This window comes from Arvicola amphibius, chromosome 10, assembly GCF_903992535.2.
Source record: "Arvicola amphibius chromosome 10, mArvAmp1.2, whole genome shotgun sequence".
Classification (NCBI taxonomy): Eukaryota; Metazoa; Chordata; class Mammalia; order Rodentia; family Cricetidae; genus Arvicola; species Arvicola amphibius.
The window spans coordinates 83,683,739-83,708,874 of NC_052056.1; the positions used below are offsets into that span (position 1 = coordinate 83,683,739).

At 48.9% G+C, this 25,136-nt stretch overlaps 1 protein-coding gene across 1 annotated transcript in view; it reads left to right on the forward strand.

Annotated features, from left to right (window-relative positions):
• The first annotated feature begins 221 nt into the window (after positions 1 to 221).
• The window catches only part of Tmem132b (transmembrane protein 132B), a 197,994-nt gene continuing 173,079 nt past the window's right edge, over positions 222 to 25,136 (forward strand). The window contains exons 1-4 of the mRNA XM_038344456.2: positions 222 to 345; positions 3,904 to 4,056; positions 4,701 to 4,911; positions 6,983 to 7,882. Of these exons, the coding sequence (XP_038200384.2) occupies positions 222 to 345; positions 3,904 to 4,056; positions 4,701 to 4,911; positions 6,983 to 7,882 (1,388 nt within the window). The remainder of the gene's footprint in view (positions 346 to 3,903; positions 4,057 to 4,700; positions 4,912 to 6,982; positions 7,883 to 25,136) is intronic.

The following is a 25,136-nucleotide window of genomic DNA, read 5'->3' on the forward strand; positions in this document are numbered from 1 at the left end:
TCTACATCTGCTGCTCCGTGGAAATCTTTCACGCGGGTTTAACGCTCCCTGTGTTTGCCATCCGTCTTGGTTTCCTCCCCGCTAACGGCAGCTGGCTATGTTAAGTACGGGCCCTGTGGTTTGAGTCTTTCTAGGAGCAGGGCCACAGCTGTTCAAACCTCAAGGAGCCAGTGATGGTGGGTTAGCTGGTGTGTTATTTACTTTCTTATTGCTGTGGCAAAATGAACGACAGGAGCAACCACAGGCAGGGAGAGTTTATTTGGGTTTCACAATTTGAGGGTGCGGTCCATCGTGGAGAGGAAGGCATGTGGCAGTGGGAGCTGGAGGCAGCTGGTCATAGCATGTGTATGGTCAGGAGGCAGAGAGACATGGATGCTGGAGCTCAGCTCTCTCTCTTCTTTGTAATTAATTAATCAGCTGTGGACAGAGGGGTTGATGCGTGCACGCCATGGCCCACATGTGGGGTCAGAGGGCAGTTTTCAGGAGCTGCTTCTCACCTTTCACCTTGTGTCTCTCTAGCGGTTTTTACTGCTGGGCTGAATATTCAGGCCAGATATCCCTTGAGCTTCTAGATGATTCTCCTGTCTCTGCCACCCATCTCTCCCTAAGAGTTTTTTCTTTCTTTTAAAAAAATTACTTATTTATCTTTATTTTCTGAGCATTGGTGTTTTGCCACATGCATGTCTGAGTGAGGGTGTCAGAGCCCCTGGAACTGGAGTCACAGATAGTTGTGAGTTGCCATGTGGGTGCTGAGAAACAAATCCATGAACCCGGGTCCTCTAGAAGAGCAGCCAGTGCTCCTAGCTGCCGAGCCATCTCTCCAGGCCCCCTTTTAATTCTTTTTTTTTTTTTTTTTTTTTTTTTTTTTTTTTTTGGTTTTTCGAGACAGGGTTTCCCTGTAGTTTCTAGAGCCTGTCCTGGAACTAGCTCTTGTAGACCAGGCTGGCCTCGAACTCAGAGATCCGTCTGCCTCTGCCTCCCGAGTACTGGGATTAAAGGCATGCGCCATCACCGCCCGGCTTCCAGGCCCCCTTTTAAAATGTGGGCTCTAGAGATCAACCTGGGGTTTCCAGGGTTGTCAGGCTAGAGCCTTTACCTGTTGAGCCATTTGCCTGCCCTTCCCTTTTATTCAGTCCAGGCATGTGCCGGTGCCACCCACACTCAGAGTAGCGTTTTCCTCCTTGGATAAACTTCCCTGGAAACACCTGCAGGACACACCCAGGAGCGTGCCTTCTAGGTAATTCTAAAATCCTGCCAAGTTGGCAATGAAAGGATCAGCCGCCCCAAGGGCTCATCTTCAGCTGCTGTAAAAGCTCCCAACGGTGGGTTGACGCCATCAAAGATGACTCCTCATGTACGCTCTGCAGACATCTTCCCTCATCCAGACACCCCACCCCATCTTATCTGAAAACATGTCCCCCTCATCTCTCTTGCTGATGGGTGAGGTCCTTTTGCTGCTTCGATGCTTTTCCTGCCCCGGGCTCTGTGGGGGATGCCGGGCAATGTGTACCATCAGTCTACCACTTTAAATTGAATTCTATATCTTCGTTTTGTAAAGGCAGAGTGTCAATATTTCTCTTAGAATAAGCAACACATGTTTGTTCTGGAGAACTTGAAAGTTATCTACATAGAAGAATATAGAAGGTTGAGAGGCAGCTTGGGGCATACACCCGGGAGCCTCAGCCCTGCTAACAAGAGTCTGTTCAGGCTATGGGATGAGAAAGTTGAATGAATACTTTGATACCAGGTTGGAAGATGTCAAAGATAGCCAGCTGAGCTAGCTAGCCATGTTTGGCTCTGGGAGCCAAAACAAGTGCCACAGGGCAGGCAACTTTGGCAATCATTTTCCCGGAGCCTGGACAGGAAGTCTTAGGTCGTGGTCATGGTGTCAGCGGATCTAGTTTTTTCTGGGGCATCTCTGCCTGTCTGACTGGCGGCAGCTGTCTCCCCGTGTCTTCCAGGGTCTTCTGTCTGTGATTGTATGTACCCTGACTCCTTCTCTTTCTTTTCATAAGGACAACTGTCATGTTGGGTTAGGATTAATTCAGATGACTTTACTGAAACTGAATTGCCTCGTCCAAGACTTTTTCCAAATACAGCCATATTCTGGAGACCGCAGGGTTTGGCATTTGCAGCATGCGATTGTCTTAGTTACTTTTCTGACGTCTGTGATAAAACGCCATGGCAAAAGCAACTCAAGGCAGAAAGGGCTGATTTGGCTCACAGTTTGAGGAGTAGAGTCTATAATGGCATGAAGGTCCTGGCGGCAGGAGCGTGAGGCGGCTGGTCACGTGGCCTCCACAGTCAGGAAGCAGAGAGAGATTCATGCTGGTGCTCAGCTCATTCTCTCCCCCTTAGTCCATCCAGGACCCCAGCCCATGGGATGGTTGCCACATGCAGTAAGCATGGTTCTTCTACCTCATTTAACCTAATTGGGATAGTCCCTCACAGACATACCAGAGATTTGTCTCCTAGCTGATTCTACACCCTGTCAAGTTAAGAGTCAACTTGAGAAATATAATGGAATTCTGATGTATTAAGCTGCTTTAGGAAAACACACTGAGTTCCACTGCAAAGCATTGGGTACAACATTGAAGGCTCTAAACTAGCCCCTGAGTGCTCTGGGCATAAAGCATGAGTGGAAACATCATAAGAGATACAGACGGCAGTAGAGAGATGTAATAGAGATACAGGGACCAGGAGACATGGGAGAACATGGTTTAGAGAAGATGGTTATTTAATAGAATAGTCTCCGCAGCCCAGGATCATGCCAGGAATAAGTGAGGATTAGTAGATAGGGAAGTTGGGGAGCAGTGGAGGGTGTGTGGGCTTCCTGATGGGGAACATTCAGCCAATATACACACAAACCAGTGCCTACTGGGAAAATGATAGCCCTTCCTCCAGCAACCATTAATTGCCAAAAGTCACCCAGGGAGAGGAGTATGTTACCTCCTACCCACCCCCAATCCAAAAACAAAGGAAGCTCAGAGGGCCATACAAAGGAAAACGTGAAAGTAAAAGGGGACTTGTTGAGAAGAAGGAGAAAGAAGAGGGTGAGAGAGAGGGAGCCAGTGTGTGTCAAAGTGACTAAAATCCATTATATATGTGTATGGGATTGTTAAACAAGCAACTTTCCCCCCACCCCCGCAAGGCTAAAGTCAAATCAGTCTATTCACTGGCTAAGTTCAGGGCTCACCGGTTTTCAACTTCTGTTGGATTCTTAATGTACATTTTTCATGGAGAGAAACCCAAGCCAGAATCAAGAATTAAATATGGAGACGGACTCGTGTGCACACATCCATGGACACACTGCCATCCACAGAAACAGGGTGTCTTAGGGTTTCTATTGCTGTGAAGAGATATGACAACCATGGCGACTCTTATAAAGGAAAACATTTAATTGGGACTGGCTTATAGTTCAGAGGTTTGGTCTGTCATCATCTTGGTGGGACAATGGCAGTGTGCAGGCAGACTTGGTGCTGGCAAAGGAGCTGAGGGTTTTATAGTTTGATCTGCAGGTAGTAAGAAAAGAAACTGACTTGAGCTTCTAAGACCTCAAAGCCAGCCCCCACAGTAACACACTTCCTCCAGCAAGACCACACCTATTTCAACAAGGCCACATCTAATAGTGCCACTCCCTGTGGACTAAGCATTCAAACATGAGAGTCTTTGGGGACCATTTCTATTCAATCCACCACACAGGGTGAGAGTGGAGGTGACCGTACATTATTCTTTAGGGTACTGGGGAGCCATGGTGACAGCAAGGCCAATGACCTTGTCCTCTGTGGAGTCACATCCCTTGGACTGTTGTCTGCTGTGGCAGCCCTGCCTTGCAGTGGGAGGACCACGTCGGGACCAGCTCAGTCTAGTCAGTGCTGTGTGAGTGTTGTGGTGTCCCTCCAGGTCCCCTGGGAAGAACTGGGCTTGCTTTCGTGCCATGGAGAGTGTTGGCTGTAGGAGCTGGGTTTGTTACCACCCGAGTCTACTCAGTGTGCGGTTGGCTGGTGGAGTTAATTCCTGGCCGCACACGAGTGATTAATGGCAAGATTCTGCTTGGTTAGATCCACATTGGGCATTTACTGTCTGCATGAGTCTCAGTGACCTGTGTGGCTTCCTGAGGGTGATGATGATGGTGATGACAGTGGTGACGGTGATGATACTGGCACTGATGGTAGTGATGGTGGTGGTGATCATTGTGGTGATGATAATGATGATGGTGATGATAGTATTGATGGTGGTGGTGATGATGGTGATAATGGTAGTGATGACAGTGTTGATGATGATGTTGATGATGATGGAGATTGCATTTTTGTTTTCCTTTGCCCTTAGTTTTCTATATTTTATCTTGGTTTTTTTTGTTGCTATAATATGCACTCACCTCTAATACTCAGTGGACAATCTGGTTTATATTTCAACACTGGTTTACAAGGCTGCTGTCCCTGCCCTGATTATTCACTTTCTGAGTGTATGCGTGGTGCTCACACAGTGCTCAGTAGCATCCTTGAGCCTTCAGTGCTTCTTCCTACCCATGCTAATTTGAATCCTCTTGGGAAAAGAGAAAAAAAAAATCTGGCCTCAGAGACTGTGTTTCCTGCATCCCTGAACTAATGTTGGTGCTCACAAAGACCCCTCTCGGTCCTGTCTTCGTGACCACGAAAAACTCGTACAAGTGTAGTTATACCCAGTTGCTCAGGTGCCAGGGGGTCACCAGCAGATGGTAAAGGCCACCGTCGGACACACCAGTGAGGAGTTTGTCTTCCTGGTGGTTTTGAAAGACCTGACAGGCTGGGCCCCTGGAGAGAAAGATTTCTGTGCCTGGGTCTCATGCCCATGCTGTCTGTGGGAACTGGAGAGAGACGCAGCGGCAGCAACACCATATGTCCAGGCAGATAACCCTCAGCCACACAGCTGGTCAGTCATTTTTCAGGTAGTGCTGCTCCTAGAGACCGCTTTCCAGGTCTTTCCTTGGGGCTCAAGGCTTCAGGTTTTATCAGTCTTGACCAAAGTCCATGTTTAGAAGGTGTTTGTAGCCACGCACAGCCGTGACATACAGTATCTTTCTTTGAGTCTCCTGGCACCCTGGAGCTACTTCATCTTGGGTGCTCCTTCATCCCCTCCTCTGTCCCAACCTGAGCTCTCCTTGAGACTTCCTCAGAGCTGCCTGCGCTTGCTCTTTTGCTTGGGAGCATCAGGGACCACAGCATCTCCCCGGCACACCCTGTCTCAGAACCTGGGCTTAAATGTTTGACCCCCATGGAAGCCAGGATGAGCAGTTCTTCCTGCTGGCTTCCTGAAACCTTTCTCATTTCCTGCCTTGTTGCCTGTCTCCTGCCTTCTGATGGCAATAAGCTCTCTAAGAAAATAGCAGACCAAACAGGGCTGTGTGTCATAGTCCACTCACGGGTTCAGGTCCACCTGCGGATGGGAAAAAGTATGAGTGCTTCTCTATGACACTTTGGAATCAGGGAGAAATGTTAGCTTCTCAGGTCAGGGCTGGGAGTGCTTCCCAGGACAGTCTCAGGGCTTCATAAATGCTCTTAAATCAAGGTAGCGTGTTAGATTACTATCTGGTTGGGGGAGAGAATGAGGCCTCAGCTGTGAATGTCTGTGACTGTCCATAGAGGTGGTGAGACAACATTTATGTCAGATTTTGCTTGATTGATGGTGGGATGGGAGTGAGGCCTCATATGGATGTGTCTGATAAAACAGAGGCTTTGCCTACAACAAAAACAAGAAATAGATTCCTCATGAATCAGTTTTTTGAGTGACATAGCATAACCACACGAAAGATAAAGAAATAAGCCAATCCACAAAGAAGATGGAGCATGTGGAAGTGTGTATTTATTTTGATTTCCTTTTCTACATGTCTAAATAAATGAGAATTTAAACACTGCTCTAGACATTGCCTTCATTTAAGGAGAAGGTACAACCAGATCCATAGTAGGGCTCAGTGCACTTAAAGTCCCTCCAAAGAGGGGCTGGGGAGATGACTCAGAGGCTAAGAGCACTGGCTCCTCTTTCAGAGGACCTGGGTTCAATTCCCAGCACCCACACGGCAGCCTACAACTGTCTGTAATTCCAGTCTCAGAGAATCTGACACCTTCACACCAATGCACATGAAATAAAGTTAAAAAAATTATATAAAAAAGCTCAGCATGGTGCATAAAAAAAGTCCCTCCAAAGAGATTATTATCTTTTCTTGTTCACTGTGGTGCAAAATTCACCGGGATTTAATTTCCTGGTTGGGAGCCAAACCCCAATCAGCATCCCCAAGCAGATTCTAATTTAAATTTCATCTGGTGAAGTAATCCAGACTTGGAAAGCTAAGTGTCATGTTTTTATTCATATGCGGAGCCTGGGTCACACACACATGTTCACCACAAACATGCACACACATACATACATACCTACATACACACAAACACACATACCGTAAGCACATACATATATGTGCACATACCATGCACACAGAAACACATACGCACATGCATGCACACACATATACAACACAGACAAACCTATTCTATTATTCAGAGAGGTGCGTAAGTGTAACCCCGAGTAGGTAGGGGTACGAGGTTGCTGGGTGCACTGCTCAGAGAAAGTTGTGTGCACAGTTAACAGATGCTGAATACATTGTTTGAAGAGCAGAATGTGTATAGCCCAAACCAAGCGGCATCCTGGGCTTCTCACTCATTCCCTATGCTTGCCTCCCTTGGATAGGAAGAATTAACACTTCTCCTCTGGAAAGGCAACTGTTTAACCGCAGGACTGTTGGATTTTGGGGCAGTTGGTCTACTTTGCATTCTGAAGTGGGCTTTATTGAAAGATTCTTGGGCTTCTTTGGCTTTCTCCATGCTGAGAGGGAGGAGAAGGGCTGCGTGGCCATGGTACACCTTGCTGGGATGGTGGGTGGAGATGGCATTTCGTTTGTTCATTTCCTCAAGTCTCAGAACAGACCTTGACCTGCTTCTACTTTCCTTTCTTGTGCAGAGAGCACGGGTCGAGGCGTTGCAGACAACCTGCAGAGGTTTTCTTCACTGCCTGCCTATCTCCCAGCCAGCTTCCACGTCTCTGACGCAGAAGAGGCATTCTTTCTCAAGGAGGCCAACCAAGACCTCATGCGCAACGCCAGCCTGCAGGCCCGATCCGCCACACTCTTCATCCACCGAGCCCAGAGCCCTCCCGCCATCAATGCCAGCTACGGCCCCTTCTCTGTGGAGAAGACAGTGCCCTGGGACTTCCTGCTCACGCCCACCCCTTTTGGAAACATGGAGAGGTTCCCTTTCAACTGGAGGCTCAAATCCCACATCCTCGACAGTTCCATCTTTTCCAACAGACCCAAAGTGCAGACACTGTTCTATGTCACTGGCATGGGCTGGAATGACAGTGACCCTGGGGATGATCTCCCCTGTGTCAAGATGTTTGCTTTCCCAGAGGCCAGGGAGGTGGCGGCCAGCTGCCGGCTGCAGGGGGCCCCTGGGCTGTGTGTGGCGGAACTGGAGCTCTTGCCTGAGTGGTTCAGCTCCGGCCTGGACCTGGAACCCGAGGAGGAGATCCCGGCACTGCTGGGTGGCACAGCCATGGAACTCTTCTTTGCGCTTTATCCAGCCAACGAGGCTGGTCAGTGCCCGCTGGAGGATGAGGGCAAATGGCAAAACAACATCCACTCAGAGCAGGAGGAGCCTCAGCAGGTGCTCCCTGCCAGGGAGAGGATTGGCAGTGTGGTGGTCTACCCTACCCAGGACGACCTGCGGTGGTCCTTGGTGAGCCTAGATGACAATATCGCTCTCTCCATTCCTCTGAACCTCATCCGAGAAGCGGACACGGCTACCTTTTTGGTTTCTCTGGCCAGTGGCTCTGTGGCAGACCAGTTCACTCTTCGGTAAGCAGCTTTGTGGCATCCGATGGGAGGAGACTTGGCTCTTGGTGAACCTTGGGCTGTTGGCTGCTAGGATGGAGCAGGTCACTCGATCACTGTCCAGTGCTCATCAGAGGCTCATGTGTTGGATTCTAGTTAAGGTGGTGAGGATGGGTTTGATCTATTAATTACCAATAGCAAAGAGCTGACCTCTATTCCTATGGGAACCAGGGCAGTTTTAGAGAGAGGGAGGATAGGGAAGACAACTGAAGCAGAGTGACAGCCGCCTGGGGGTTGGCAGTGTGGATGAGGCAGCGGTTTCCTCTGCTGGCGGGCTGTGACTAAGAGGTCTGCCTTGCCCAGAGCCTAGGAGTCAAAGCCCTGTCTTTCCCAAGGATTCTATTTCAAAGAAATGGCTCTTGGGTCCTTGAGAGAGACTTTTGTGGGCTCTAAGAGATACATGATTACGGTTCAGTAAATGCTTTTAGAAAGGGGGATTAGAAGCCAGGTGGTGGTGGCCCACGCCTTTAATCCCAGCACTCAGGAGGCAGAGGCAGGCGGATCTCTCTGGTTTCGAGGCCAGCCTGATCTACAAGAGCTAGTTCCAGGTCAGGCACCAAAGCTACAGAAAAACCATGTCTCGAAACAAAAACAAACCAACCAACCAAACAACCAAAAAACAAAAACAAAAAGAGGGGAAATGGGAGGCCATGTATCAGGTATGTGCTGACAATATCAAACCTTCCCAAATACACTCTCAGGCATCTGGGCCCTTCTGGGGACAGCTCTCTCTTGCTGTGGGTCACTCTGGAGTTTTTGTCTCAGTACAAGGATGGTGGGGTTGCCCAGTACTGAGAGTTCTGCAGGCCGGGAGCCCAGTGCAGGGAGACCCTTACGTGAGACTCAAGGGAGATGACAGCTGGGCTTTGGGAGACATTCTGGAAAGTGTCCAGTGGTGACTCAGCTCTTTGTGCCACCCTTTTGTCCCTCTGATGATTTCTCAGCTCTGTTGTTATGGCCTGAAAACATCCAGGATGAGGGAGTGGGTTGCAATAAAACATATTTACAAAAAGCAGGTATTTTTCTGATCTCTTCAGAGAATGAACAGATTGAAGCCAGAGTAGGTCAGCTCCCTGCCGTGTGTGTGTGTGTGTGTGTGTGTGTGTGTGTGTGTACACCACAGGCCTACTAGCTGGGCCCTGAAGGGTGGGTAAGAGCTTAAGCAAGAGGCGAGGCCCACGCAGGTATATTAAGGGAGCCGGCTCCATCAGTAAAACATTCGCTGCCCCCATGTCCTCCAGCACTTTGTCTTAAACTAACCTCTCTCACCTCTGTCCTCTCCATCATTACTCTGGTTTTTTAAGATGAGTGTTTGCATCTTAGTTCGTGGCCGGATGTGTTACAGCCATGCTCAGTGGACAGCGTGCGGGTGTCTTGCTCTGGGTTTCCCGCCTAGGGGGTCCATTTAGATGTGGGGGCTTGAGCATCTGCTGGAAAGGGGAGCCCACACCTCCCAGCACCCTGGCACTCTCTCAGCGGGGACTTGTTGCTCCTGACCCTGTGGCTTGTGACTTTCTGTTAAGATTCTCCTGGGTGGAGTCACCCTGTGATCCCCCTCTAGATTCTCACAAGCGCGGACAGGGCCGACCTGAACCCGGCTCACTCACAAACACTGCTTTCGCTCTGTAGTCACAGAAGGCAGCTGCTTCAGATGGTAAGGAGTCCTCAGTGCTTCTGGCCAGGGTTCAGCTTGCAGAGGTGGTCTGGGACCTCTGGGGGCTGCTCTGGGCTACAGTTGGCCTTCCCAGTTCATCTTGCATTGTAGAAAATGTAGTGATGTTTTGTTTGTGCTTTAACAAATAAAGCTTGGCCGAAGATCAGAGTGCAGAGCCAAGCCACTAGATGCCAGGGGGTGGAGGCGCACACCTTTAATCCCGGGACTCCGGAGACAGAGGCAGAGGGATCTCTGTTCGTTCAAGGCCACCCTGGGCTACACAAGATTGAATCTGTCTAAAAGGGAAACAGAAGTCTTGCAGAGGGGATCCCAGCGCTTGAGGTCACACACCTTTAATCCCAGCACTAGGGAGGTGGAGACGGGAGTGGTATGGCTGGGTGGAGAGAGGAATGTAAGGCGGGTGGAGACAGATTCACTTGGGAGATGCCGTTTGAGGACAGAATCGCCCCTTTCTGTCTGAGCATTGGCAGAGGTAAAAGAACTCCCTAGTGGCTGCCACTTCTCGAATCTTCAGCATTAACCTCTATATTTGTCTCTGGGTTTTTATTATTAATACCAATTAGAGTTCGTGCTACAAGAAACTGCCCCCCTCTTCCCTTCTTGCCTGGACTGACTTCATGTGGCAGTTGCTGTACTGATCAGTCTGTGCCCCATATGATAATTGCAATGGTATGGTATTAAGGAAAATAGATTGGAGAGAGAGAAAGAGAGGAACCCACTATTTGTGGTTTGAATGAGAAATGAGAAATATTTCTAGCATTGCATGCAGAAGAAACTCAATTTTGGTGCCTTCACATCGCAGAAGAACTGTTGAGAATTAATTTCACTTGGGAGCTGGGCTGAGCTGGGCACGGCAGCAATCTGTAGGATCAGGTAGAGCGTTCAGTCACTGAGTAAGTTCATAAAGCCCTAATGGGACCCGCTGACCATAAGAACCGCAGACCAAACCACAGGCAAGGGTTATTTATGTGCCATCTGTATGGAAATTCTGCTGTTATGGAAATTTTGTGGGATCTAGATAAGACACAATGTACTGAAATAGTTGAGCTGAGAAAAAAAAAATCCATGTCTGTGTATAAATGTGGGTGAGAAATTAGTGTGGGAACCGGCCTCATGCTTGGGGCCAAGCTGCGGTAAGAGGACGTTCATTTGAATGCACAGCCCTGGATGGTGCCTTTGAATATGCAGTCCTGGGTAGCGCAGTTGAACACAGAGGACTCACTCAAGTGCTAGGTGGGCTTGGAAGAGGGGTTAGTGGGTAATTTCTTGCCTTGTAAACAAGGGGACCTGAGTTCCATCCCCAGAACCCATGTTAAAAAAAAAAAAAACCTAACCCAAAACAAAAAAAACTAACAAAAAACCACCACACCACCAACACAAACTGAGCATGGTGCTGTGAGATTATAATCCCAGCGCTGGGGAGGTGGAGCTGGAGGGCTCCGTGGGACTCACTGGTCGGCCAGGGTCTCCTCTATTAGTGAGGGTTCTCTGAAGGGGCAGAACTGACAGGATGAGCTTGTATATTAAAAGGGTTATTAGAGCTGACTCACAGGATGCTGTCCAGCAATGGCTGCCTCCTCATCGTCGTTCAGGCTGAGGCTGCATTTCTCTGAGGTCCCAGTCTGCTGCCGGAGTCCTGGAGAATTCCTGGAGAGCTTCTGGTTCTCAACCCATGTTGGGATCTAAGAGCCGTTACAGTAGCAGGGCGGACAGACGAGTCTGCCAGTGAGAGGGAGGGCAAGCAGGCTAAGAGCAAAGTTGCCTTCCTCTGTGTCCTTCGTGCCTTTCATCTGAGCTGCCACCAGAGGTCTAGCCCAAGTCTTCCTGCTTCCAGAAATCTGACCAAGAAGAGCCCTCTTGAATGCCCAGCGGTTGGGGTTTTAGTTGATTCCAGATGTGGCTGACAACCGGGATTAGCTGTTATGCTTATTCTTCAAGTTCTAGACCAATGAGAGAGAGAGAGAGAGAGAGAGAGAGAGAGAGAGAGAGAGAGAGAGAGAGAGAGAGAGAGAGAGAGAGAGAGAGAGACACACAGATAGACAGACTCACAAAGAGATGGAGACACAGACAGACAGACACACAGAGACCCTGTCTCACAACAAGGTGATTGGCACCTGAGAAGCAACATGCAAGGGTGACCTCTGGCTTCCACATACCTGTGCATAGGTGCATATGCTCATGCGCACAGGTGTGTATGTACACACACGCAGACATGTAGACACACATGCACACGCACATGCACATGTACACACACACACAGACACACAGAGATGGGGAACTGAGTTTTCCAGGGGTCAGAAGAGCCCATACTCCATCTTATTATCAGCTATACCCTGCCTTATTATCCTGTGTCAATCTCCACCTCAGAGACTCCCTAGACGACTGCACAGAGGTTCATTCTACTGTGAAAGAACACATACTTTTAATTACAGCCAGGGACAGAGCATCACCCTTCTCTGCTTTTGAGCCTGAAAGAAACGGCACTGCCACGGGAGAAGAGGAAGCAGGCCGCAGGTGTGTGTGGCACCAGAGAGGTTACGTAATTAGGCTTGTTCTGTAACCGGTGGCTGCCGTGGTCTTGAAGGAGCCTGCTGCACACTGGGACACTCAATAGGAAGAAATTTGACTGACTGCCCTGCAGTAGCTTCATGTTGCCATGGTGACGGGACAGGCATTCAGAGGAAGCCATAGCCTGGTTGGGTGAGACCTAGCACCAACACACAATCACCTCCAGGTTCCAGCGTGGGCTGTGTTTTGTTAGGTCAGCCTCCTCCTCAAAGTCACCAGATTTTGCTGTGATATGCCCTTACACCTGGGGAAGCGATAGCTGCGGAAAGTGGAGTTTAGGTGGTACCCAGAGTGCACATGGGGGTGAGGGTTACTGAGGCCAAGTGCTTGTCTTTGGTCCCTGGGTTCTGTGTCCCTTCCATCCCAGGTGCTCCAGGGAGACGGTCTATGGTGCCCCACAGCCACCTGTGAGTCTCATCTGTTGCTTTATTGTATTGGGAACAACAAGAACCCACGGCCCAGGCTGTGAGCCCTTGGCAGGCTGCAGCATCTGGCTGGAATTCAGTTACATTGTTCTGTCTTCATTGTACTTATTTTAGGGTTTTCTGCTCTTTGTGGAAAGTGAGGCTGCTTTGGTTTTCACGGCAAGAGCGGATGTGTTGCTCTCTCCCTAGAGAGGGTGATGTAAAGTAATGTAAAGCCGGCCAGCTTTAAAGACAAATAGGAAGTAATTATGCAGATGGTACCTGGGACCACGCAAAAAGGAGAAAGGATGATCCAGGGGTTTCCAGGATCATGGAGGCTGAGGGGCAGTGTGTGTCCCTCCCGCTCAGTGGTTCTTGACCTGTGGGTCGTTGACCCCTTTGGGGGTTCAACTACTCTTTCAAGGGGTCATCTAAGACCATCAGAAATAACAGGCATTTTTCATGATTTGTAACAATAGCAAAATTGCAGTTATGAAGTAGCAACAAGATAATTTTGTTTTGGGGCGGGGTGTCATCAAAACGTGAGGAGCTGTATTAAAGGGCTGCAGCGTTAGGAAGGCTGAGAAGCAGCGCCCTAACTGATGAGTGGGATCAGCTTCAGATGAAGCTGCATTTGATCTTGTTTCTTCAGATATCACTCACTGGCTGGCTGAGTTTGAGATGGCCATCTGTGGCCCCTCGCTCAGCCACCTTTGCTTGGGGCCAGCTGTCTGGAACAGGGGCTATTCAATGTCCCTTATTGCAATTTTCTCCCCTTTAAAATGGGGGTTACTCCCACTTCCTGAAGGCATATCGATGAATCCAGAGGGAATTGCCGGAGAGGGTGACTCAAGCTTCAGGTTTAAGGAGGTGTTCACAGGAGCCAGATTGTTCATGGTCCTCTCCTCTTCTAATGGGTCGGAGAAAGTCTGTCATTAAATGGGGACACTGAGTGATCCCTGCGGGAATCACAGGTCACATTAGCACAATCTACAGAGGCCAGCACACATTCACAGATGCACCCAGGCCAGTCTCCAGCCAGTGAGCTTGCCTGCAGGTGAACCCACACACGGGCATCCAGGTAATCTAAAGTAGGTGCATTTCTGGTAAATTCTTATTATCCTAGCATTTGGGAGGTTGGGGCAGGAGAATCACCATGAGCTCGAGGCTGGCTTGAGCTACATAGGGAATCCTTATCTCACACCCAAAGGATGATTTGAATCAAAATCTATGCAACACTTGGCATCTGTGGCATAGGCGGTGGGAAAGGAACCCGAGGGACCCAGTGTCTTAGCTTCATTTTCTGTTGCTGTGATAGAACATCCCCGCTAAAAGCAACCTAAGGGAGAAAGGATTTATTTGGTTTATGGTTTCAGGTTACAGTCCATCATTGTGGGGGAGTCAAGCCAGCATGAACTTGAAGCAGCCGTTTACATCATGTCCACAGTCAAGAGCAGAAGGTCTTAGATTAACACATGCATGCCAGCCTTCAACTCAATTTCTCCACTCCTAGATAGTTGAGAAGTCATCCTGCCTAGGGAATGGTGCCACCCACAGTGGGTATGGGTCTTCACACTAATGGAGACAATGCCCATAGGCCATTCTAATCTAGACAGCGTCTCATTGAGACTTCCTTTCCAGGTGATTTTACAAAACTAGACCTCATACCCAGATTCCCCAGCTATCCACCCCCCTTTCTCTAATCCCAAGCTAGGGATGATGGTGGCAGAACACACTTGTGCATGGGTAGGTTGGTGAAATGTAGACTCAGCCACATCCACACTCATGGTATACGATTCCCCTAGAGACGAGCCGGTAGCCTGTGTCTTCTAAATGCCTTGGCACACAACTACCCTGTGAACCTCTGCTCATGGGAGAGTATGGGAATTTTGGGAGTCACTGTCCTAAAGGATGTTTCTGTTCCACACTAATGTGGACTTGCTCTAGGAAGAGGCAGTGGGATGTTTGCCTTGCTTGGCAAGGAGAAACCGAGGCAGAGGGAACTTTAGGGAGAAAGCCCTTATCAAGGCCAGGGTATGGATTATGGACTCAACTGGAGGAGGGAGGGAAAAGCATTGTGGATGCTGAGTGAGGCACCCTTGAGAACCAAGACCGAGGACAGGTGGCTTAGTTCCGTGTTCCACCTTGTGTTCTGTGCCTCAGTCTTCCCTTACATAAGTCAGGATGATGAAGGGACCTTGCAGGGAAATCCACAGGAAGAAACAAGTTAGTGTGACATTGGCAGTTTAGCTAGACTGTCCGTGCAGATCCAGAGTGACCATGGGAGGGAGTTGAAGGAGAAACGAGGCATTTGGACTTGAACCATCACAGTGTGAGGCCTGGAGGAAGGACTCACTTGGCCTAAGGCAGCAGGAACGAGAGGCAACCATTTATCACACAGTTCCTGCCCACGAGGGAGCAGAGGGAGCTTGGGCTGGAAGCCAGGTGGCATGCAGACCTTTGGGTAAGGCCTCCAGCAGTCCATTTCCTCCAGTGAGGCCCCGCCTCCCAGAGATTCTATGCTGCCTCACAGCAGCGTCACCAGCTGGGGACCGAGTGTCACATGTTTGTGGTTCTGGGCATCCCTGGCTTGAGTCTACGCAGCGCAGTCTGGTTTCATGGAAAGATGGTGGAAAAGTGGGAGGTGGGGTCGGGACGAAGGAGGCAGGTCATTCATTGCGTGCCCCGGTCCCCGATGAAAAGTAACTCGGGGGAGAAAGGGTTTGTTGGTTTGTTTGTTTTCTTCATAATTCCAGGTTACAGTCCATTATTGCAGGGATGTCAAGGCAAGAACTGGAAGCAGCTGGTCGCCTCCCATCCACAGTCACTCTCGGTAATGAAAATACAAAGGTGTCCCACACTTCTAATGCCCGCTGCACCTGTTTTCAGATCACGGGGGACTCCACCCACTAAGCCCCCAGAGTATCCCTGCCTGGACCCTGGAGGCACTTGAGTTCACTGCCTTGGGTCTCACAAGATGGGATCAGGGTGGCCTTCTGAAAGTTCTCTTGGCTTCAAGCCTGACAGGAGTAGCATCAGAGTCCTACCTCAGTCTGCCACTGGCCCCAAGGGACTCTGGGAGCCACCGTGATGACACTCAGGAACAACCCACGGAGGGCAGATGAAGAGAGGTCTGTTTGCTTCCTGTTCTTTGCACCTCTGCTTGCTTAGAGAACCCCAGGATGACAGCCACCTCTCTGTCCTTGGACCAGGGCTGGATACCTTGGTGAGGGGTGACGGCGGTTTGAGAGGGATCCCTGACTACTGTTGGAAATATGTTAGTCTGGTCAAATGAGGGTGGAAATAGATTTGAATATTAGGAAGTAAAGAAGTAGGGGGTGGCAAGATGGGTCAGTCTGTTAAAGTGCTAGCTGCACAGGCCAGGTGACCTGATTTAATCCCCAGAAGCCGCCATGGAAGATCAGGCTCCTGAGAGTCGTCCTGCAAGTGTTGAGGTGTGTGCCCGATTCCTGCCTTGGGTCATTCCATGGCTGGTAGTTCTTTCTGAAAAGGGACAAGAGACATGGGGTGCCTTTGTTTGGTGATGGGTGTTTTGAGGCTTAGTTCAGCCAGGAACATTTATTCTTCTTTTAAGGGAGTGGTTGGGTTTTTTTGAGACGGGTTTTTTATGTAGGCCTGGCTCTCCTGGAACTCACTATGTAGGCCAGGTTGGCCTCCAACTCAGAGATCTGTCTGCCTCTGCTTCCCAGTCAGGAACATTTTTTCTTTTTTTTAAATTTAACTAAATTAAATTTATTTTTTTTAACAATTTTTTCTCATTTTACATACCAATCCTAGTTCCCACCCCCCTCCTGTTTCCTCCACCTTCCCCCATCCTACCCCCATCTACTTCTCAGGATAAGGCTTCCCATGGGGAGTCAACAAAGTCTGGCACATCACTTTAAGGCCCAAGGTCCTCCCCGCTATATCTATGCTGAGCAAGGTATCCCTTCATAGAGAATGGGCTCCAAAAAGAGAGTTCCTATACTAGAGATAAATCCTGGTCCCACTGCTAGTGACTCCTCAGACTGCCCCAGCCACACAACTGTCATCCACATTCAGAGGGCCTAGTTTGGACAGTTCCCCCACTGTCAGTCTGGAGTCAGTGAGCTCCCACTAGCTCGGGTCAGCTGTTTCAGTGGGTATCCCCATCATGGTCTGGACCGCTTTGCTTATGTGATCCCTCCTTCCTCTCTTTGGCTGGACTCCAGGAACTCGGCCTAGTGCTTAGCTGTGGGTCTCTGCATCTGCTTCCATCAGTTGCTGGATGAAGGTTCTATGATGATAATTAAGTTGGTTATCAGTTTGGTTACAGGGGAAGGCCAGTTCAGGCACCCTCTCCATTATTGCTTAGGATCTTAGCTGGGGGGTCAACCTTGTGGATTCCTGGGAATTTCCCTAGTGCAAGGTTTCTCGCTAGCCCCATAATGGCTCTCTTAATCAAGATATCTCTTTCCTTGCTCTTTCTCTCTGTCTTTCCCCCATCTCTACCATCCTCTTCCCTCATGTTCTCCTCCCCCTCCCCTATGCCCCTTCCAATGCTCTTAGTTTTCTCAAGAGATCTTGTCTATTTCCCCTACCCAAGGGGATCCATGTATGTCTCTCGTAGGGTTCTCCTTGTTAGCTAGCTTCTCTGGAGTCGTGAACTATAGGCTGGTTTTCCTCTGTTTTACATCTAATGGATATTTATGAGTGAGCACATGCCGTGTTTGTCTTTCTGTGTCTCGGTTACCTCACTCAGGATGTTTTTTTTCTAGTTCCATCCATTTGCCTACAAATTTCAAGATGTCATTGGATTTTTTTCCCCACTGAGTAAGTACTCCATTGTGTAAATGTACCACATTTTATTTTCCATTTTTCAGTTGAGGGGTATCTAGGTAGTTTCCAGGTTCCGGCTATTACAAATAATGCTGTTATGAACACAGTTGAGCAAATGTCCTTGTGCCGTGTGTGTATACTTTGGGTATATGCCCAAGAGTGGTATCGCTGGGTCTTGAGGTAGATTGGTTCTCAATTTTCTGAGAAACCGCCATACTGATTTCCAAAATCAACCAGGAACATTTTAAGGATGATTGTCATTGGGATTCTTTTATTATTTTTTTAGATTTATTTATTATTTTTTATGTATGGGTTATTTGCCTGCATGTATGTATATGTACCATGTACATTAAGTGTCTGCAGGGGCCAGAAAAGGGTGCTAGATCCCTTGGGACTAGAGTTACAGATGACTCTGAGTCCCCTGTGGGTTCTAGGAATCAAATCTCGGTCCCCGTAAGAGTAACAAGTGCTCTTTAACCACTGAGCCACCTCTGCAGCTCCATCCTTGAGACCCCAAGAGGTGATCTATAGTATTCGCTCATCTGTGGGTCTAGAACTTGAAAGAAAGTTCTCTGGTAGAAGAATAAGTGTGGTGTAGACAAGGTTCTGAGAGTGGATCTGCTTGTGTGTCCTGCCCACATGTGTGTGTCTTGGTCACTGTGAACACTCTGGTTGCAGAGGGGGTCCTTAACCAGGACATAGCCCATACATGAGAGTAAATGAACCCCTGTGTGTGTCTAAGACAGAAGAAAGCTCATGAGTGGCTGTGAAGACCCCGATGGAAGAGTCTTTGGGAGGTCTGTGAAAATGTATGTCACCAGAAACATTCTACAAACAGCAGGCTTGACAGAAAATGAGTTTAATTCCATAAAAGGTCAGGCTACTTTTGAGTTATGAATTGCATTTTTTTTCTGCCTTTCGTTTGTTTATTAATATTTATTACCAAAGTGATGGATGTGACAAAGGCAAGCTCCCTGACTGTTTCCGGAGATTTCCTTGATTTAATATTTGCTTTCTTTCCTCACAAGGATGGAGAGAATATTAAACAGCCTTTTCTCTCTCCCCTCCTCTTGCCCTTGAATTGCAGGGCTAACTTTTTGTGTGACTTCTGTGAACACGGGGTGGACTTCAGCTGGCCCTCTGCATGGTAGAAATGTTAGAGACTGGATGGATCTTGTCGGTGAATATTAGATTGCGGTGGCTAAAGGGGAATCACTGGTTTACGGAACTGGACAGCTCAGGGACATGCCCAGTTCTTGCTGAATCAAATACATGTCCAGAAAACAGTCTCTGCCAGCCTGTGGCCTCTGCGCTGCCACTAGTTTCACACCCAGGAATATGTTAGACGCTGTCTTAGGGCTACTATTGCTCTGATGAAGCACCATGATCAGAGCAACTTAGGGAAGGAAGGGTTTGTTTGGCTTATAGGCCCACATCACAGTTCATCATCAAAGGAAGTCAGGACAGGAACTCAACCAGGGCAGGAACCTGGACACAGGAACTGACACAGAAGCCATAGAGGGGTACTCTTTACTGGCTTGCTCCCCATATCTTGCTCAGCCTGCTTTCTTATAGAACCCAGGACCACCAGCCCCGGGATGTCCCCATCTACAATGGACAGGATCCTCCCATGTTAGTCACCGATTAAGATGATGCCTTACAGTCAGATCTTGTGGAGGCATTTTCTTAATTGAGCTTCCCTCCTCTCAGATGACTTTAACTTGTCTTGAGTTGACATAAAAATTAGCCAACACAGGCATATTGAGTACTTACGATTTTGTAGAAAGAAAGCGAGGCTCAGAGATGCCTGATGGGGGAAGGGAGATGACTCAGTGGGTGGAGTTGAGTGCTTGCCTGTTGCTGGGCTGTTGTAGCACACGCCTTTAATCCCAGCACTTGGGAGACAGAGGCAGGTGGATCTCTGCAGTTTGAGGTCAGCCTGGTCTACAGAGTGAGTTCCAGGACTGCACAGAGAAACACTGTCTTGCAAAAACAAAAAACAAAACAAACAAACAAACAAACAGAGTGCCCTCTGTGCATGCCTGGGAACCTGAATCCAAATCCACAGCTCCCATGTAAATAGTCCGGCATGACTGTGCCTGTGAGGGGAGGAGACAGGTAGATCCTGAGAGATTGCCAGCCAAGATGTGTTTCAAGTTCAGCGAGAGGCTGTGTCTCAATTTTTAAATTTTATGTTTATTTTGTGTGTATATGTGTTTTGTTTGCATGTATGTTTGTTCACCACTTGCATGCCTGATGCCTGAGGAGGCAAAAAGTGGCTTTAAACTTCCAGGAAAGGAGGTTACAGGCCATTGTGAGCCACTGTGTGGTGGGTGCTGGGAACTGAACCTGGGTCTCCTGGAAGAGCAGGCAGTTCTCTAACTACTGAGACATTTCTCCAGGCCCATAGAGAGAGAACATCTTAAAGGAATAAAGTTGAGAGTAATAGAAGAAGACCTCTGGTGTCTGGTCTCTGTGTGGGTGTGTGTACAAATGGACAGACATACAGAGATATAGACAGGCACACACCACATATACACACATGCATATGCATGCATGCACGCACACACATACCCAAGATCTCTGACAAATCCCGCCCACAAGTCTGTCTGTGAGCCAATCAACTGAGGCCCAGTGATGGGAAATTCTGGTTGGGCCACATGACTCCTCCTTGGACCAATCACTGTCTAGGAGGACACAGAATTTGGTTAGGCCCAGAGTGTTTGATGCTGTGATCTTACTAGTGTCAGACTAGTTGAGCTTCCTGGCTTCTGGAGCTCTATCTTCTACTCGGATCTATCTCTCTTCGGTCGAGATACGCGTCCAGACACTGTTAGGCTCGCTCTCCCTCTTATCTATCATCTCGCATCTATCCCGTACTCTTCTTCTCTCTGCAGCTTCGCACGTTCTGCTATATGTCTCCATGCAAAGAGGCTAGACAAGCTACTCTCCTCCTACTCGGCAAGAACTCAAGATAATGTTGCTTCCAGCAAGAGAGTTTATATGTGCCTATGGTGTGGATCAGGACTGAAGAGAGGCTAAGACAAGCTGTGGGCCAGCTTCCCTCACTGGATGCTACCTACTTTTGGGGCACTGAAATCAAGATAAGCTTGCTTGTCTTTGTGAAGAAGGGAGTATGTATGGAAGGAATGGGCTTCAAGAGAGGCACAGGGAGGATTCCCTTCCATGGTGCTGGAGAAAATGCTCAGCAGTTAAGACATTTATTGCTCTTGCAGTGGGCCTGGGTTTGGCCCTGAGCTCCGGAGTTGGGCAGCTGCTCACAACCACCTGTAACTGTAGCTCCAAGGGATCTGTCTCCCTCTTCTGGCCACCGTGGGTACTGCACTCACATGCTCAGACACACACATATATGCATAATTAAAAATAAAAGTGCTATCTCCTAGAGCTTTCATTAAATTCAGACTTGCTAACACCTAAATTCAGGGTTCTAGCCCTCAGAACCATAAGACAATGACCTTCCATCCCTGAGAGCTTAACTTATGGCTACTGGTTCCAACAGCCTTGGGAAGCTGATATGTCTAAAGGCAGTCCCCCCCCCCCCCCATAAGCCTGGGAGTGGAGAGTGCTATGTCTGAGAAGACAGTTAGTATTTGGTGGGGGAAACACCATAAGGATGTTCTCACTGAGGCATGGGGCGGGAGCCAGAGGGATTGTTTAGCCTCAGGGGCACGTGAAGCTTCCAGCAGGTATAGACTCACCGCAGGTCTGCACTCAGAGACACTCTGCCCCGAGCAGAGCAGTGTCTGTACTTGTGGTGGATGCAACCACAGCGATCTGGTGCTCTGTAAACTGCCCTTCCCAGTGGCTGCTACCTGCCACCAGGCAACCCACCCCATCAGGCATCTGTGTGGGAGAGGAACTGAAATACTTAGAATCATCCTTTTGGTTGAGAAAATGTGGCGCCTCTGATTTGTCCCGAGCTGTGCACATCCGAGCTGACTTTCAAGGATGGAAGATGAGGGTGAGCAACGAGACAAGGGAAGTCAGAGGATTCACATCTTAGCCTAAAGCCCGAAGAAGGAGCGCCTAGAAGCAAAAGCTTGGGGGGAAAGGCTATGCTACTTGAGGTAAGGAAGGCACTAGTGTTATCTCTAGAGAAATGCTCTCCCTAGCACAGGGAGTGTGGCGATTTTATTGGGGAGCCTGTATGGCATGCTTTCAAGTAGGAAAACCCTCCCCTCCGGGTGGTGGTGGGGGGAGTACATTCCCAGCCATGCTCAGTTTAAGGTCAGAAGTCAAGAAGGAAGGAGGATGCACGCACTCTTTAGCCTGCTTAGCTCAGGGTCATAGAGCAGGAGTTGAGTTAGAGTCGGGAGCTGACGTCCTTTGGGCATGCTCAGAGTTAATATTGCCAGCTTGACATTATTTATTGTCATTTAGGAACCAAGGCTCTGGGCATGCCTATGAGGGGAGTTTCAGATTGAGCTAATGGAGGTGGGAAAATTTGCCTTGAATGTGGGCAGCACCATCCTGTGAGCTGGGAGCCTGGACTGAATAAAAAGGAGAAAATGAGCTGGGCACCAGAATCCATCTCTCTCTGCTTCCTGACTGTGGATGCCATGTGTCCTGCCACCTTATGGTCCTGATGCCATGTCTTCCCCACTGTGACGGGCTGTGCCCTTTAACCTGTGACTCAAAACAAGCCTCCTTTCTGTGAATAGCCTTTATGAGATATTTTGTCACAGTAATGGGAGAAGTCACAAATACCATCAGCTTGTATGACAAAGAAGGCAGATGAAGTGTCACTAGCCATACTGTTTTCTATATATACCCAGCTGTGGTGACACACATCTTTAGTCCCAGAACTTGGGAGGCAGAGGCAAGCAGATCTCTGTGAGTTCCAGCTCAGGCTGGTACATAGGGAGCTCCAGGTCAGCCACGGCTGCCACATAGTGAGACCACATATTAAAACAAACAAACAAACAAACAAACAAACAACAAAAACCCCAAAGTTTTAGCTGCAGTGGAAGGCCAGCACTTTGGTAGTGTCCCCACTGTGGTGCCCGCCTGGCTTGGCCTCCCTGAAGTGGGCGTGTGCTCCTGGGGATGCTCACACCCAGGAGCAGAAGACCCTACTCATCCCCGTTCTCAGATCTGAGCCCCATGCTTCTCAGAGAGCTGCTTGACCCTTAAGGGGCTCCTATTCTCTCTCTGACCCAAAGGCCAAAAATACACGTGTTGTCAGCACGCACACGGGAGAGAGCAGAAGGGAGTCCCCCATTCTTTCCGCGGGTGTCCTGGCAGGTCCCGTGTGGCGGGTGCTTGGAGGTCTCCTCATCTGGATTCTTTTCTCTGCTATCTTTCAAATTTAAATAGTCATTCAAAATGGGCTCCCAGCATGGCTTGCCTCCGCTAGCCTCCAGATACTTGGTGGATGAATCTGGGCACCCATCTCTATGTGCACGGCTATGCAGTTACTTCAGGGACCAGAAGCAGGCGTCAGATCACCCTGGAGCTGGAGTTAGAGGTGGTTGTGGAACCTACTGGTCTCTGTGCTGGGAACGCAACTGGGGAACTCTATAGGAGCAGCAAGCACTGCACAAACTGAACCCTCTCCCCAGCCCCCAAGCCCTGCCCTCTGATGGCTTCATTCCCTGGCAGACATCACTGAGTCACTTGGCTAACCCTCCTTATGTGTCCTGGACACTTTGTGGTGGTAACTTTTTTTGCTTAGCCTTGGAACCCTCCAGCTCACCACATCAGCAGGGCCACTAATCTCTCCATGTAGCTTCGGATATTGTTGCTTTAAAATACCAAGTGCTAAGAATATCCCCAAGCCTGAAGATTTTTTTTTTTTTGGTCTAAAACAAGGTTAGTGAATATTTAAGACCTGAATTTCTCTGAGCTTAAATCGCTTTAACAAATATAGCCTGAAGTTAAGGAGGATTTAGTTGGGAGACTAAGATGAAATTTAAGAAGAATTTCATAACTTGTGCTTAAGAGATGGGCGGCATGTCAACAGTTTGGCTTTACAAGTGTTTTTAATACCCAGCATGCATTTCTTCTGCTATAACTTGAATTTCTTTTCAGCATCCCCTTCTTTTTAGACCTCTCAATAATAATGGGATTAACCTCACCCATTACAAACATACCTGTCACAGTCAGCCTGTACAATCTGGCTTTAAGATCTTTCTCAGGAGAATCTTCTCCCTCCCTCCCTCCCTCCCTCCCTCCCTCCCTCCCTCCCTCCCTCCCTCCCTCCCTCCCTTCCTTCCTTCCTTTCTTCCTTAGTTCTCCTCCTTCTCCTTTTCCTCCTCTTCCTCCTCCTCCTTCTTAGCATTTATGGGATTTTATTTATATTTTATGTAAAACAAAGTAGCTAGTATAGTTAGATAGTGATTAAAAATTATTTATATTTTTACATCCCGACCTCAGTTTCTTTTCCCTCCTCTCCTCCCAGTCCCTTTGCAGATGATGATGTGGAATCTAGAGCTGTTGCAGTCAGGAGTGTGTGAGGAGGGGTATGGGAGGGAGAGAGAGAGAGAGAGAGAGAGAGAGAGAGAGAGAGAGAGAGAGAGAGAGAGAGAGAGAGAGAGAGAGAGAGAGAGAGACATTGGTTGGTTGTCTACTGTTCCTGAGAGCAGCCTAGTGAGACAAATTCCCTGTGGCAAAGGAAGACATTGGCTTTTCCCTGGGAGGTGGGAAGAATTTCTGCCCAGAATCAGGACCAGAAAATATTTAAAGGGAGTTGCTAGATTCTGCTTGGAGACTCAGAGTAGCCCTCAGGATGCTTAGCAGAGGGGGACCAGAAGCCCAGGCAGGTCTCTGGGGAGTAGTTGGTGTTTCCATATTTGAATTTGACCATCAGTGATGGTCCTTCATCCCAGTGTCCTGTGAGCATCCTTAATCTCCATGAGACCACTGTGGATTAGGGACTGTCATCCAGGAGAAACTGAGTCTCCCAAGCTCCATGGGGCAGCTCAGGCCTCACAGGGATCTCTGTGGGCTAGCCTGCAGCTGCTTTCCCTCTGACCCCCAGGGGCTTGATGGAAAGGCTCTGAGCCACTGTATATGGGGAAGATCCATTTGCGTTGTTAGAATAGTGAGGACCCACAGGGCAGAGGGTGAAACTTCGGTGACAAGGGCTTTGAACGTAGACACAGGTTCTGGAACATTCTCTTCTCTTGCTCCTTTGGCTGGAAGCAGAGCTGGAACAGGACGCCTCTGTTCATGGCGTGCATAAATTAACTCCTAGGCTGTCATGGTGTCAAGAAAGAAAGCTTTGTGGAAGATGAGGTTAAGACCAGAATCCAGCAGGAAGAGTGTTCAGATGCAGGGGTGGGGGAGGGGGTGGCAGATGGGCGACATAGGAGCCTCTTGAGTGTGCTGTTCAGGCTGGAGCCGGGTGAGCACAGGAAGGGAGAGAGAGTCAGAGTGACAGACACATAGGGGTGGGCATCCCTTACTCCACTCTAGAATCCTTAAGGCAGGAGACAGAGCCAGGCTTCAGGACAGATCTCTGGCCCAGATGCCACCCATGTTGTAGACCCTGCTGGGAAAGGGTCTTTTCTCTTCCTTCCTGGGCCTCCCAGGTGCCCCAGTGCAGACAGATATCACCCCTCCCCCCCACCTGTCAGTCACTCCTAGGATGGATCCCTTACTGATCTCCTCGCTTCTCCTATCATTTTTTCGTTATGGTTATTTATATCTTAGCAGCTCTGTGTGGGGTGTGCAGACCATGGTGCACCCGTGGACCTCAGAGGACACACTGCATGAGTCGGTTGTCTCCCTC